At 41.9% G+C, this 14216-nt stretch overlaps 1 protein-coding gene across 1 annotated transcript in view; it reads right to left on the minus strand.

The window, feature by feature from the left end:
* Positions 1–1091: 1091 nt before the first annotated feature.
* The window catches only part of LOC127571840 (erythroferrone-like), a 73891-nt gene continuing 60766 nt past the window's right edge, over positions 1092–14216 (minus strand). The window contains exons 7-8 of the mRNA XM_052018586.1: positions 12954–13032; positions 1092–1190 (exon numbers count right to left, since the gene is read on the minus strand). Coding sequence (XP_051874546.1) covers positions 1092–1190; positions 12954–13032 — 178 coding nt within the window. The remainder of the gene's footprint in view (positions 1191–12953; positions 13033–14216) is intronic.

The following is a 14216-nucleotide window of genomic DNA, read 5'->3' on the forward strand; positions in this document are numbered from 1 at the left end:
TCAGTACCCTGAAGTAGGGAGAGGAAAAATCATCCGTGTTTTCCAGAGACGATTAATTTCATATACTTCTTTGTGACATTGGAGGACATTCAGCCCACTTTGTCATCCTATCAATCTCATTCATCCATCAAGCTCCCTATAATGCATTCTATCACACACGCACATAAATTTCTCCCCTTCCCCCCATTTTCCAACCAGAAACTTAGACTAAAGGTAATTTACAGTAACCAACACCCGTCTTTGGGATGTGGGAGGAAACCAGAACACCTGAGAGAAACCCATAGGGTCACATGTGGAGAATGTGCAACTCCAACACTGGACAGCACCAGAGGTCGGAATTGAACCCAGGTCGCTGTGTGCCAGTGTGTCTGGGCATTGTATGAGCACAGAATTAGACTTGGCTCTGATGTTCCCTAGCAGGCTAATATTCTGGCCAAGGTAAGGTGGATAAAGTATTATAGGAACACTACCATCTATCACTTGATTTCAGCAATCAGCAGCACTTTCAAGGGAGGAGGAACAGTCAAAAAAAGTATCGAAGTATTTGTAAAAGTGAGGCATCTCTACATAGTAACATGGGAAAATCATTTTAGAGTATAGGAAAGGATGGATTGGGGGGGGCATTGCAGCTTTCAGTGACCTTGGGTGAATGCCCCACTTCGTTGCACTCCCCACACTTGTGCGAAAGATGTTAATGAGTGCCCATATTTTGCAAAGGTGCAGCCCAATATTTTAAAGACACATCCTGGTCACAAACAAATTGCTAGCCTATTTTTAATATGTAAACCATATCCTGAAAAGAGCTTTGAAAACCGTTGGAACTACGTTGCTGACAGGTTGGCCACCGAGGGAAAATTACATCATTACAATACATGGAAATAAAGATGTTCCAGGATACCCCTGAGCCCAGGGGCAGAAAACGTCAGCTAAGGACTTGCTGCCCCACCTCCGCTCATCACTCTTGGCCTTCGGCACAGCAGGAGTAAATTCTTGGAGGGGACAGGGTGGTAACAGAGTTCTAAGACTGGGAGACGGAGGAGATGGAGAGAGAGGGGCATGGAGCAGCCGACCATCTGATGCACTATCTGGTTCTACGTGCCAAGCAAGATCCCTGTGAAATCCGAGCCACTTTGAATGGTAATGGTGGAACCCGATCTGTTGTCAGCAAAGATGGAGATGTACTGCATGGCCTGTGGAGAGAACAGAATCATGAGCAACAGGGGCTCCTATCCTATGGCAGTGTTGAAGATTTCACATGGTCCCAAACACTCAATTCATAGCCAGGTTGAACTGTAACAAGTACAAGGAGCACCATCTCAAAGGAAATTGAATGGAACATTATGACCATTCATGGAATTTAGTTAGGCCCTCCACTGGTGGAGGGATATTAAAGAGTTGAAAAGGATATTGACTTGAGTATGAAATGCCACATTTCAAATGGGTGTGTTGAGAGGTAATATGAACCAAATGGCAGAAGAACGCAGACCTGGACTTCACATGCCCAGTTCTTCCTAGGTAGCAGGTCAGGTGGGCAAACCTGACCCACAAAAAGTATATGGGAGCCTTGGAATATTAATAGAGAGGATGCAGAGGAGATTTATCAGAATGAGAAGGACTAGTTACGTGCAGAGACTAGAGAAAATGGGATTATTGTCAGAGTGGAGAAGGTTAAGGGGACATTTAAAAGAGAGGTTCAAAATTATGAGTTGCATTGATAAAGTTTTTTTCCCACCAGTTTAGAGGCCATAGATTGAAGATAAATAATAAAAGAACCTGGCTAGAGAGAAAACATCATTTTTAATGCAGTGGTTTATTCCGCAGTGTTGAGGGGCAGGGGAAGTGGATTCAATGTTAACCAAAAGGGATTGGACAATATATTTGAAAAGGAAAATAAATGTGTGAGACTGGTTGTTCCTTTCAAAGAGCTAGCAGGGCATAATGGCTGAATGACCTTTTTCTGTAGAGGAAGGTGCTATGAAAGAGAGCAATTTGGCTGTAATAAGAGAAAGTGATCATTGACTATTCTGTTGCACTGTACAAAGTCTCTAAAATATATGTATTTTAGTGTCACACAAAGTAAAGGAGAACAATTCACCTCTCTGTTTTTTGGTACACATTATGCAAGTTTCAGTATCAGTTTACATTACACTAAAGGGGAATCAATTCATTCTGTTACTCTACAGCTCGTATGGGAATCAGGATCTCAGTACCAGCTCCTGTACATGTAGAAAATTGGGAAAATTACAGTTCTATCCAGTATTGTAAAGCCTGGAGTAAGTAACAATGTTCACTAGAGGGGACTCTGAATGAAATGTTATTGACTGCACAGTTCTGCTGTATGTCTGTGTCAGCTTCTGTGCAAATACAGTACACAACAGGTGAATAGGAGCAAGTCACTCTCTCTGGCTTGGTATGGTCAGGTGTGTTTCAGTGTCCACTGTTATACCGGTACAGTACACAAAAGGTCTTCATGTATTAAAGAAGGAATTAGAAAAGGCAGATGGCTGACAAATTCTCACAGCACTGTGGGTGGTGTCCTTGATAGAAGACACTTCTTTGTTCGATCTAATTTCATTCTTTGTTGATTAAATGGAGAATAAAATCAGACACGGTGAAAATGGGATATACATCCTTCTCTCATCAGTCAGTTTTGAAGCAAAAGAAGTTTTACTAACAGTTTGGAGCTACTGAAGTTTGCAGAGATTCAGCTAGTCTCTCGCCATAACCTAAGCCAATTGATATCACCCTCCCAAAAGTGGCAGAGACCCAGTGCTGTGTTGGGTGTTTAGCCAGAGGAGAAATACAGAAGCATCCCTAAACTTGTGGAGAAAGTTCCATGTTGCAAAGGTTACATTCCCTTCGTGTTTTCACATTTTATACAATGCTGCTCAGTCATAAGGCAAGTTATCTTGTGGTATCTAAGAAGATCTATCTAATAGTGATGGAATGTGGAGAAGCACTATATTGCAGTCTGATCAAATCACAGCCCTAAATACTGTGCTGATTGAAATCTTACTTAAATACATTTTACTCTTTCTGTCACACATCATCAAAGATTACTCGCCAGAAACAGGGTCAGAACAGAGACTGAAACTCATCCTGATACATAGTGGCTCAATCATTTACACCAAAAGACTGCACATTTCCAGGGGCCAGATTGAGACCTTTTTTTTCAAACAAGTTGCTCTTGAACCAATACTCCAGGTCAATGGCTGTATCCTTTGGTGTATAAATACACAAATCTTAAAAAAAAATTATTAAGCATCAGTTGTGACTCAGTGGGCAAGCTCTTCTCTGCGCCAGATGCTATGAATTCAAATCCAAAGATCTAAGCACAAAATCCAGGCTGATATTCCAGTGCATTACTGTGTGAGTGTTGAATTGTCAGAGGTGCTATCTTTCAGACTGTAAAAATCACATGATATTTCCACAAAGAACAGGAGTGCTTCTTCAAGTGCCCTGACCCGTATTCACCCTCCAGTCTACATTGTTAAAGGAGGTTAGATTGGTGTTATTTCATGACATCTGTGGGATCTTGTTATGCTACAAGTTGACCCTGCCTAATATTAATCTGTTGGTACATCGCAAGCATCTATACTGCATTGGCCTCCCATAACCTTATGGGTCACCTTCTACATCCCATGAGTGAATTCCCAACATCTACTGAGCCCGGTTCACTTGTGGAGTGTCAGTAATCATGCAAAGCCTGTTCAGGTCAAGCCTTTGCAGTTAGTTCCACATCGAGAGCAGTGGAAGAAAAGTCATGAATATATGAAAAGATGGCAGCACCAGAATTCCAGGCATAAAGGCTGCTCACCAGCTAAGAAGCAAGAAAAGGACTTCAAAAAAGTTGCTTCATGTTGCTGAAACAAATTTCATGGTGCTGTAAACCCACTTTGTATTGCACAGTGAAGCAAAGATGCTGAGATGATTGGATCTCAACACAATCAGTGGGCAGTAGCAGTAACAAGCCTGGACATCTATTGGAGTTTAGACACAAAGGCAACTTCTTTGTTTATGTCTTCTGACTCAGTTGGGTTGGTGGAGGTGTGAGAGAACCTTCTCTGCATTGATGTGTGGTCTTTGTGTATTGTAGTCTCTTTGGTCTTGTAGTCTGATACTGGGAGTGCTCAATGAGGGAGAAAATGCACCATCATTTCAAAGGGAATCGACAAATAAAGAATATAAGAGGATATACAAGATGGGGAAATGGGATTACGATTGAAAGCTCCAAAGGAGAAACTTGAATTAGTTGAGGAGCAATGGGTTGCAAGGTCTATGACTCCGTGGTTTCCTCTATGACCTGGTTTGGATGATGGAGGAACCTTGAGATTGATTTTCCAAGCAAGAGAATCATAACTGGACATTACAATTCCTTAGACAATTATTTTAGAAGATGGAAAAGTATGGACAGCAGACTCCTGAGTTTTGCCAACAGTGTACATTTGTCACCCACATCTTCAGGGAATATCTTACGTTCATCTCAATAGGGAAAGCATGTAACATAGGAGAGTCTACCAATATTTGGATAGAAGGTGCTGGAAATGGTTTTTGCATTTCATTTGTTTTCTCCTGTCTTACACCCTATCAGAGCCCTTCCCTTTTGCTCCTCCTCCCCCACCCCCACCTCCTCCACCCCCCTTTCCCTGCCTTCATATTTGCTTAAAACCAGTCAATTTTTCCATTATCCATGCAAGGCACAAATCTGAAACATCAACTGTGCCTGACCTGCTGAGTATTTCCATCATAAACTGTTTATGTTTTAAGATAATACAACAGATGTGGCACCCAAACTTGGTCAGAGCTTGTTCAGTCACTAACCTTCCTACTCCAGACAATCTTGCTCTGTATTTCATTTTAAATAGTTTACAATGCTTTGTTTACAATGAAAGAGAAATACAGAGGCACTGTCTGATGAACTTTGATTGACATAATCTGGTTTAATTTATTCCAACGACAAGGAAATAGCAGATTCATTGCACCTCCAACTGAATGGTCAGAAGATTGAATATCTTCTTATCGAGAAACAATGAATTATGCTACAGTCTTACATTCATCTACAGCAGTACATGTAAATTGATTTAAGTTTAATATTGTTGAATAAAAAATGTTCCACAAATTCCTGGGATTCATGTGGTGTAAATGTAAGAATGGGAGTAAGTCATTCAGTTCCTGAGCCTGCTCAGCCATGCAGGTAGTTTATGACTGATCATAATCTTAGCTTTATCAGCCAAGCGAATATTTTCCTGCTTCACTCTCCAATGTTACACACCTTTCCCTATTGAGATAAGTGTAAGGTATTCCCAGAAGATGTGAATGGTAAATGCACACCTGTGCATAGATTTTGTGCCTGTTAAAATAATTGTCTAAAAAGTTCTAATTGCCAGTTATGACTCTTGGAAAATCAACCCAAATCTTCAGAGGAGGGCAGGATTAGATGAGCTATGTTATTGACATTTTTAAAAAGTTACTACATTCAAACCCATTTTCATATTTGACATTACACCCCAAGTGTACTTTTTCTTATCATTTCAATATAGCAATATGTGGTTGTAATTGAAGAGTGTGCATTTGTGCCTGGAAAGTCTTTTGAAACCAGTACATGTTGATCTGGAGGAGGAGATTCTATTAGGTGTCTTGAAGAACATTAAGATGGATAAGACCGCAGGGCCAGATGGGATTTATCCCAAGATACTGAGGGAATCAAGCGAGGAGATTGCTGGCTCCTTGACAGCAATCTTTATATCCTCTTTAGCCACAGGTGAGGTGCCAGAAAACTGGAGAATAGCCAATGTTATTCCTTTCTTTGAGAAAGGCAATAGGGACAAAGCAGGAAATTATAGGCCAATAAGCCTTACGTTAGTGGTAGGAAATATTTGAAGTAGATTCTTAGGGACAGGATTTACTTGCATTTGGAAAAACATAGACTTAGAGATAGTCAACATGGCTTTGTGAAGGGGTGGTCCTGTGTCAAAAATTTGACTGAGGTTTATGAGGAAGTGACCAAGATAATTGATGAGGCAGGGCAGTGGATTTGTTCTACATGGATTTTAGTAAAGCATTTAACAAGGTCCCTCATGATAGGCTGGTCCAGAAGATTAAGTCACATGGAATCCATGGCGAGTTGGTAAATTGGATCCAAAATTGGCTTGGCCATAGAAGGCAAAGAGTAGCAGTAGAGGGGTGTTTTTCTGACTGGAAGTCTGTGAGCAGTGGTGTTGCACAAGGATCAATGCTGGGACCTCTGTTTTTTGTGATATACTGTATATTAATGACATGGATTAAAATGTAGATCATCTGATTAGAAAGTTTGCGGATGACATGAAAATTGGTGGAGTTGTGGATAGCAAGGAAGATTGTCAAATTATAAAGCAGGATAGATCAGTTGGAAATTTGGGCAAAGAAATAGCAGATTGAGTTTAATCCGGACAAGTGTGAGGTGTTGCATTTTGGAATGCTGGAGGAAAGTATACAGCAAATGGCAGGACCCTTCAGAGCATTGATATGCAGAGGGATCTTGGAGTGCAAGTACATAGCCCCCCGAAAGTGGCATACAAGCAGATAGGGTGATAGGGTGGTAAAGAAGATATATGACTTGCTTGGTTTCATTGGTTATGAAAGGTGGCAAGTCATGTATAAAACTTTGGTTGGGCTACATTTGGAGTATTGTGTGCAGTTCTGGTCACTGCACTATAGGAAGGATGTGGAGGCTTTGGAGAGGGTGCAGAAGAGGTTCACCAGGATGTTGCCTGGATTTGAGTGTATTAGCTATAAGGAGAGATTGGACAAACTTGGATTGTTTTCTTTGGAGCATCAGAGATCGAAGTGCAACCTGATTGGCGGCGAGAGAGCGGAGAGAACTGGTAATTAACGAAGAGCGAGTGTATTTTTTTCTCCTTAGCGTTTGGGATAGTGGCGAGTGACTGCGCAGGCGCATGACGTCACTCAGAAGCATGCGGGTGATTTAGAAGTTACAGCAGTACCTTCAGTGTTCTGATCGGCGGCAAGAGAGCAGAGAGAGCCGGTAATTAACGAAGAGCGAGTGTTTTTTTTCTCCTTAGCATTCAGGATAGCGGCGAGTGACTGCACAGGCGCATGATGTCACTTGGAAGCGCGCGGACGATTTAAAAAGAAGACTGCCATATATAGTGGGCAGTGTTCGGAACAGGCAGCGGAGTGAGAGGGAGAAGAGTGGTTGGGCTTTGGCTCAACGGGCTTCGGTGAGACCGGGTAAGAGGCGAGATTTATAGAACGGGTGTAAGTCACTGGTTTATTTATCTTAGTAGTATAGTATGGGACAGTGCCATAGCAGTATGCATCTGGGATTGGTCCTATGTTTGGTGTGCCAGATGTGGGGACCCTGGGAGCCTACCAGCCTCCCTGATGACTACATCTGCACAAAGTGCATCGAGATGCGGCTCCTCAAGGAACGTGTTGAGATTCTGGAGCAGCAGCTCGATGACCTTCGGCTGATTAGGGAGAGTGAGCAGGAAATAGACAGGAGTTATAAAGAGTTTGTAGAGAGTACCTCCCTGGCGGTCCCCCTTGAAAATTGGTATCTCATTTTAGATTCTGTTGGAGAGGATGACCCGACAGAGGAAGACCACAGCAACCCGGACTTTGGCACCGTGCCTGGTACTGTGGTCCAGCGGGGAAGGAGTAATGCAGTGGTTATTGGGGATTCTAGAGTGAGGGGAACAGATAAGAGATTCTGTGAACCCGACAATGAATCCCGGATGGTGTGTTGCCTCCCTGGTGACAGGGTACGGGATGTCACGGACTGTGTCCAGAATATTCTGAGGGGACAGGGTGATCAGCCAGAAATCTTGGTACATGTAGGTACCAATGACATAGGTAGAAAAAGAGAAGAGGTCCTGAAGGAGGAATACAAGGAGTTAGGAAGAATGTTGAGAAGTAGGACCTCTAAGGTGGTAATTTCAGGATTACTAACTGTGCCACGTGCTAATGGAAGTAAGAATAGAAAGATCTGGCAGATGAAAGAGTGGCTGAGTGACTGGTGCAGGGGGCAGGGCTTCAAATTTCTGGATCATTGGGACCTTTTTTGGGGGAGGCATGACCTATTCACAAAGGATGGGTTACACCTAAATTCCAAGGGGTCCAATATCCTGGCGGGAATATTTAATTTAGTTGTTGGGGAGGGTTTGAACAAATCTGGCAGGGGGATGGAAACCAGGATGTTAGGATACAAGATGTTAGGGTAAGGGAGGAGGTTTATAGAAACGAGTCCAAGATAGTGTGCAATGAGGACGGTAAGAAGGACAGGCAGGTGAGAAGTCAGGATAATTTGCTGAACAATAGAAGTACAACAAAATCAGTAGCAGATACTGGCCTAAATGTACTATATTTAAATGCACGTAGCATTAGGAATAAAGTGGATGACCTAGTGGCACAACTACAGATTAATAAATACTACATTATGGCAATCACCGAGTCATGGCTTTATGACAGATGTGATTGGGAACTGAATGTCCAGGGGTACACAGTGTATAGGAAGGATAGGCGGGTAGGCAGAGGGGGTGGTGTGGCCCTGATGGTTAGTAATGATATAAAATCAATAGAAAGGAAGGACATTGGGTCAGAAGAAGTGAAATCCTTATGGGTGGAGCTGAGAAATAGCAAGGGTAAAAGGACAATAATAGCAGTTATATATATAGGCCCCTAATAGCAGTCGGGATGTGGACTATAAATTGCAGTTAGAAATAGAAAAAGCGTGTCAGAGTGACAATGTTAAGATAATTACGGGGGATTTTAACATGAAGGTGGACTGGGAAATCCAGCAAGGCAGTAGATCTCAGGAGAGTGAGTTTGTGGAATGTCTATGGGACGGCTTTTTGGAGCAACTTGTTGATGAGCCCACCAGGGGATCGGCTGCTTTGGATTGGGTGCTGTGTAACGAACCGGAGGTGATTAGGGAACTAAAGGTAAAGGAACCATTAGGAACTAGTAATCACAATATGATTGAGTTCACTTTCAAATTTGAGAAGGAGAAGCTGATAACTGGTGTATCGATATTTCAGTGGAACAAAGGAAATTACAGTGGTATGAGAGAGGAGCTGGCCCAAATTGATTGGAAGAGTCAGCTAGCTGGAGGGACGACGGAGCAGAAATGGAAGGAATTTCTACAAGGAATAAGGAAAATGCAGGATAGATATATTCCAAGAAAAAAGGTTTTGAATGGAAAAAAGGAATAAATGTGGATAACGAGAGAGGTTATGGCTAAAATAAGAGCAAAAGGGAGGGCATACAAGGAAGCAAGAATTAGTGGGAAAACAGAAGACTGACAAACTTTTAAAAATCTGCAGAAAAAATCTAAGAAGGTCATTAGGAAAGAAAAGATGAATTATGAAAGGAAGTTGGCAGATAACATTCGAAAAGATACTAGGAGTTTTTTTTAAATATATGAAGAGTAAAAGAGAGACACGGGTTGATATAGGACCAATCGATAACGGTGCGGGAGAGATTATAATGGATGATAAAGAGATGGCAGAGGAACTAAATGAGTATTTTGCATCGGTCTTCACTGTGGAGGACATCAGCAATATACCGGATAGTCAGGGGTCTCAAGGAATGGAACTGAGTTCAGTTAAGATTATTAGAGAGAAGCTGCTAGGAAAGCTAAATGGACTAAAGACAGATAAGTCTCCTGGACCGGATGAGGTTCGTCTCCGGGTTCTGAAGCAGGTGGCTTTAGAGATTGCAGAGGCACTGGTGATAATTTTCCAGGAATCGATAGACTCCGGCATGGTTCCAGAGGACTGGAGGGTCGCAGATGTAGTTCTGCTGTATAAGAAAGGTGGGAGGCAGCATAAAGGAAATTACAGACCTATCAGTCTGACATCGGTGGCGGGAAAGTTATTAGAATCGATCCTCAAGGATGAGGTTATGGAATACCTAGAGGTGCAAGGCAAGATAGGTCCAAGCCAGCATGGTTTCGTGAAGGGAAGATCCTGCCTGACCAACCTATTGGAGTTTTTTGAGGAAATCTCAGGTAGGGTGGATAAGGGAGAAGTTGTAGATGTTGTGTATTTAGACTTTCAAAAGGCCTTCGACAAGGTGCCGCACAAGAGGCTGATTAATAAGATGAGAGGTCATGGAATTACAGGTAGGATAACAGAATGGGTGGAGCATTGGCCGGTTGGCAGAAAGCAAAGGGTGGGAATAAAAGGATCCTGTTCTGGTTGGCTACCGGTTACTAGCGGTGTTCTGCAAGGGTCGGTGTTGGGGCCGCTTCTTTTTATTTTGTACATTAACGATTTGGATGATGGAGTAAATGGTTTTGTGGCTAAGTTTGCAGATGACACCAAGATAGGTGGAGGAGTAGGGAGTATTGAGGAGACAGAAAGGTTGCAGAGAGACCTAGATAGTTTAGGAGAATGGGCAAGGAAATGGCAGATGAGATTCAATGTTGAGAAATGTGCCGTTGTACACTTTGAAAAAAGAAATAAACGGGCAGATTATCATCTAGAAGGGGAGAAAATTCAAAGTACAGAAGTACAAAGGGACTTGGGGTAGTCGTGCAGGATACCCTAAAGGTTAACCACCAGGTCGGATCAGCAGTAAGGAAAGCAAATGCTATGTTGGCATTCATTTCAAGAGGTATAGTGTATAAAAGTAGGGAAGTGTTGATGAGGCTCAACGGGACACTAGTGAGGCCTCATTTGGAATACTGTGTGCAGTTTTGGGCCCCATATCTTAGGAAGGATGTGCTGATGTTGGAGAGGGTTCAGAGGAGATTTACGAGGATGATTCCCAAAATGAAAGGGCTTACATATGATGAGCGTTTGTCTGTTCTTGGACTGTACTCACTGGAGTACAGAAGAGTGAGAGGGGACCTTATAGAAACATTTAGAATGTTGAAAGGACTGGACAGAGTAGATGTGACTAAGCTATTTCCCTTGGTGGGTGAGTCCAGGACCAGAGGGCACAATCTTAGAATTAGAGGGTACAGGTTTAAAACAGACATGAGGAGAAATTTCTTTAGCCAGAGGGTAGTGAAATTATGGAATTCTTTGCCACGTACAGCAGTGGAGGCCTGATCATTGGAGGAGTTTAAGGAGGAGATAGATAGGTACCTAATTAGTCAAGGTATCAAGGGATATGGGGATAAGGCTGGAAATTGGGGCTAGTAAGGAATAGTTGTTTTTTTTTTCCATTTCTCATTTCTTTTTTCTTTTTCCCTTTCTCTTCTCTTTCTCTTTTTTTTTCTTTTCCTTAGCTCCGAATGGCCTACTCCTGCTCCCTTGACTTGTGATCTTGTGATCTGATAGAAATACATAAAATTATGAGAGGCATGGATAGGGTAGATAGTCAGTCTTTTCCCCAGGGTGGAACTGTCATATACTAGAGAGCATTGATTTAGGGTGAGAGGGGGAAAGTTTAAAGGCAATTTGTAAGGCAAGTTTTTTACACAGAGTGTGATAGGTGTCTGGAACACGCAGCCAGGGGAGGCAGTAGATGCAGATACAATAGCAACATTTAAGAAACACTTAGACCGACAGATGAACAGGTAGGGAATAGAGGGATACAGACCATATGCAGGAAGATGAGATTAGTTAGATTAGCATCATTTGTTCTGCTGCTGAAGGGCCTGTTCCTGTGCTGTACCATTTTATGTTCTGAATATTGGCACAACCCATGGCAAATTTGAACTGCAGCTCTGAAACTGAGAAGGCAGAGGACCAGGCAAGACTGGGCCTTTTCCATTATGTGATATTTCCAGAATGTGGCCAGTATGGTGGATTCATCACATACACCACAAATAGTCATAAAAAAATGAATATTGATTCGCCAAGTTGTGGGCATTGGAGTAATTCAGAGAAAGGCTGGAGGTCAGAAATCTGAAAGATGGAGATAAGGGAAGACTGTAAATTAGGGAAGGGTAGAGATCACGAGTGTGATGTAATTGAAATGTGGAGTTTGGAAAGGGGAGAGGGGGAGTATGGGTGGTGAGGAGAAGGGGGGAAAGATTGAGATTGGTAGGGGTTTGGAGAAGGTGCCACTAGCTTGTTGGAGATTGGAGAAGGTGGAAACGGAAGGGAGGAAATTGTGGAGTGGTGGAGATCAGAAGAGCAAAATTCGGGAGGTGAAAAGCAGGAACAGGGGAAATTAATGCAATGAAGGCTGGAGAGGCAGGAGGCTTAGGGGGCAGACATTATGGATTGATGGTTATCAGAAAGAGAGAAAATCAGAGAAATAGATAGAGATCAGGGGTAGGTGGAGACCTGGAGATCGAGAGGCTCAGATAAGTGGTAGAGATCAAGAATAGTTGAGTGGGAACTTGAGAGGAAAGATGATTTGGGAGAAAATAAGATTAGGACTGTTGAAAATCAGGGAATTTTTAGGCTCCATATTCAGGGAAGATAAATTCATCAGTTTCTTATCTTTTATTTGGATGTCTTTTGTGAACTCTTTAAAGATAACAAGCTTTACTACTCTGTAGACGAAGGACTGGCTGTAGCATAAACCTAAGTAGGGAAGGAACTTGACTTAGGAACTATATCCCTGATTTGTTGAAATAGGCGCTTAGAACTGCTGCAGGTAACAGTTACCTCAGAGTGGAATGAGTGTATTTACTTTGGCCAACACAATGGACATTTTGGTGTTTGAGCTGATCCATTTGTCAGTTTACCTTATATGTACTGTACACACACAAGACCAGAAAGTGAGATGAAGAATCACCAAAAAGAACTAAACAGGATCAGTTGCTCCATTTTACTTTCTGTGCACAGGTACAGGAGCCGATACTGAGATACACACAAACTATATACACCCTAAAAGAATGAATAGTTCATTTATGTATTACTGTGGCTACAATCTGATATGGTGTGCCGATTTTGTTTAATTTATAAATCCCATATTTGTTGGTCTGATTAGCACAGGTCATAAGAAACAGATTTCACAACCCAAGGTGTGTTCCAGGTTCAGTCTCTTACCTGCAGATAGAGGGCGCCACTGACAAATACGGTAAATATATGACTGTTGCTACCCAGGCCATTGACAGTTTCCAGGGACCTGCAGGACAGGCAGAGAGACTTAATTTTATTTGCAATGACTTTGGAAGGTATTTCAAAGTGAATAGCTAGCTCTGTTCCTCATTCAGTGCAGACCATCTCCAATTTTCCATAGGTCAAGGTTTGTTCTGCTGCAGTGATCAAAATGAGGCACAGAGCTGAGACGTGGCTTTGGCATAACATGTGTCGTTGTTCCAAAACACCCCATCTTTGACTTAACAGTGAATTTTATTTAGATATGATAAAATCTCTCTTGGCATTGGTGGGAGGATTGGGGTGGTGATGGCGAACATTTTATTCTAACATACAATTCACAGCACAGAGGGAGATTGGTTCCCATTGCATCTGTGCCAGTGCTAATTCTATCACCAAAGCCCTCCTAAAATATTATCCATTCCTTTCCCTCTTAAATTTTTATCAACTATTAACCAGATTCTGTTCTTTCCATTCCATCTTTGTGGACCTTGTGGTAGATCTTTGACAGATTTAGTTTTATTATCTCTTGTACTCAAAGCTGCTTATGTGTGAATGGAGGATATTGTATACGCAAGCATCTATACTTATCCAGTGTGTGTTATATCTACATGACAGCTTACTTTGAAATGCACTCGAGCTGTACAGTAATAGACACCACTCCTATTTATCCTACCTGATGCAGTACACATAATAATGTTTTATGGCAATTATATAGTATTATTGTCATTGATTAATATTAAATAGTATTTTATATTGTTTCTAGTTCCATTGTACTGCAATACAGTGAGATTGTTTAACATAGCAATGTATGGTGTTAAAACAATGTTTATGGTGGGACAATATATGCGTCATCATTATATTGCATGGTTATAATGCTGTACCATAGTATACTTCTGACATTAGTATCATATAATTTTATATATTACCATGGTTAGCATGATATGGTTGTAACACAAAATAGTTGTAGTTTAGCATTTTCTCCCTGTACCTTTGTTGAGTGTTCGAAAATACTGAGCTTGCATAGCTGTAATGGAGCAATATTGTACACATATTATTTCCTCCTCAAGCTCCTCTGCCTCTACACTTCATCCTTTGAAACTGTCCTTAAAATCTACTTCCCAGGCCAAGCTTTTAAATACTTGACCTAATGTCTCCTAATGTAGCTTGGTGTCAGATGTCATCTGAATGAGGTGAAGCCACTTTCAGGGG

The sequence above is a fragment of the Pristis pectinata genome, chromosome 6 (assembly GCF_009764475.1).
Source record: "Pristis pectinata isolate sPriPec2 chromosome 6, sPriPec2.1.pri, whole genome shotgun sequence".
Taxonomy (NCBI): domain Eukaryota; kingdom Metazoa; phylum Chordata; class Chondrichthyes; order Rhinopristiformes; family Pristidae; genus Pristis; species Pristis pectinata.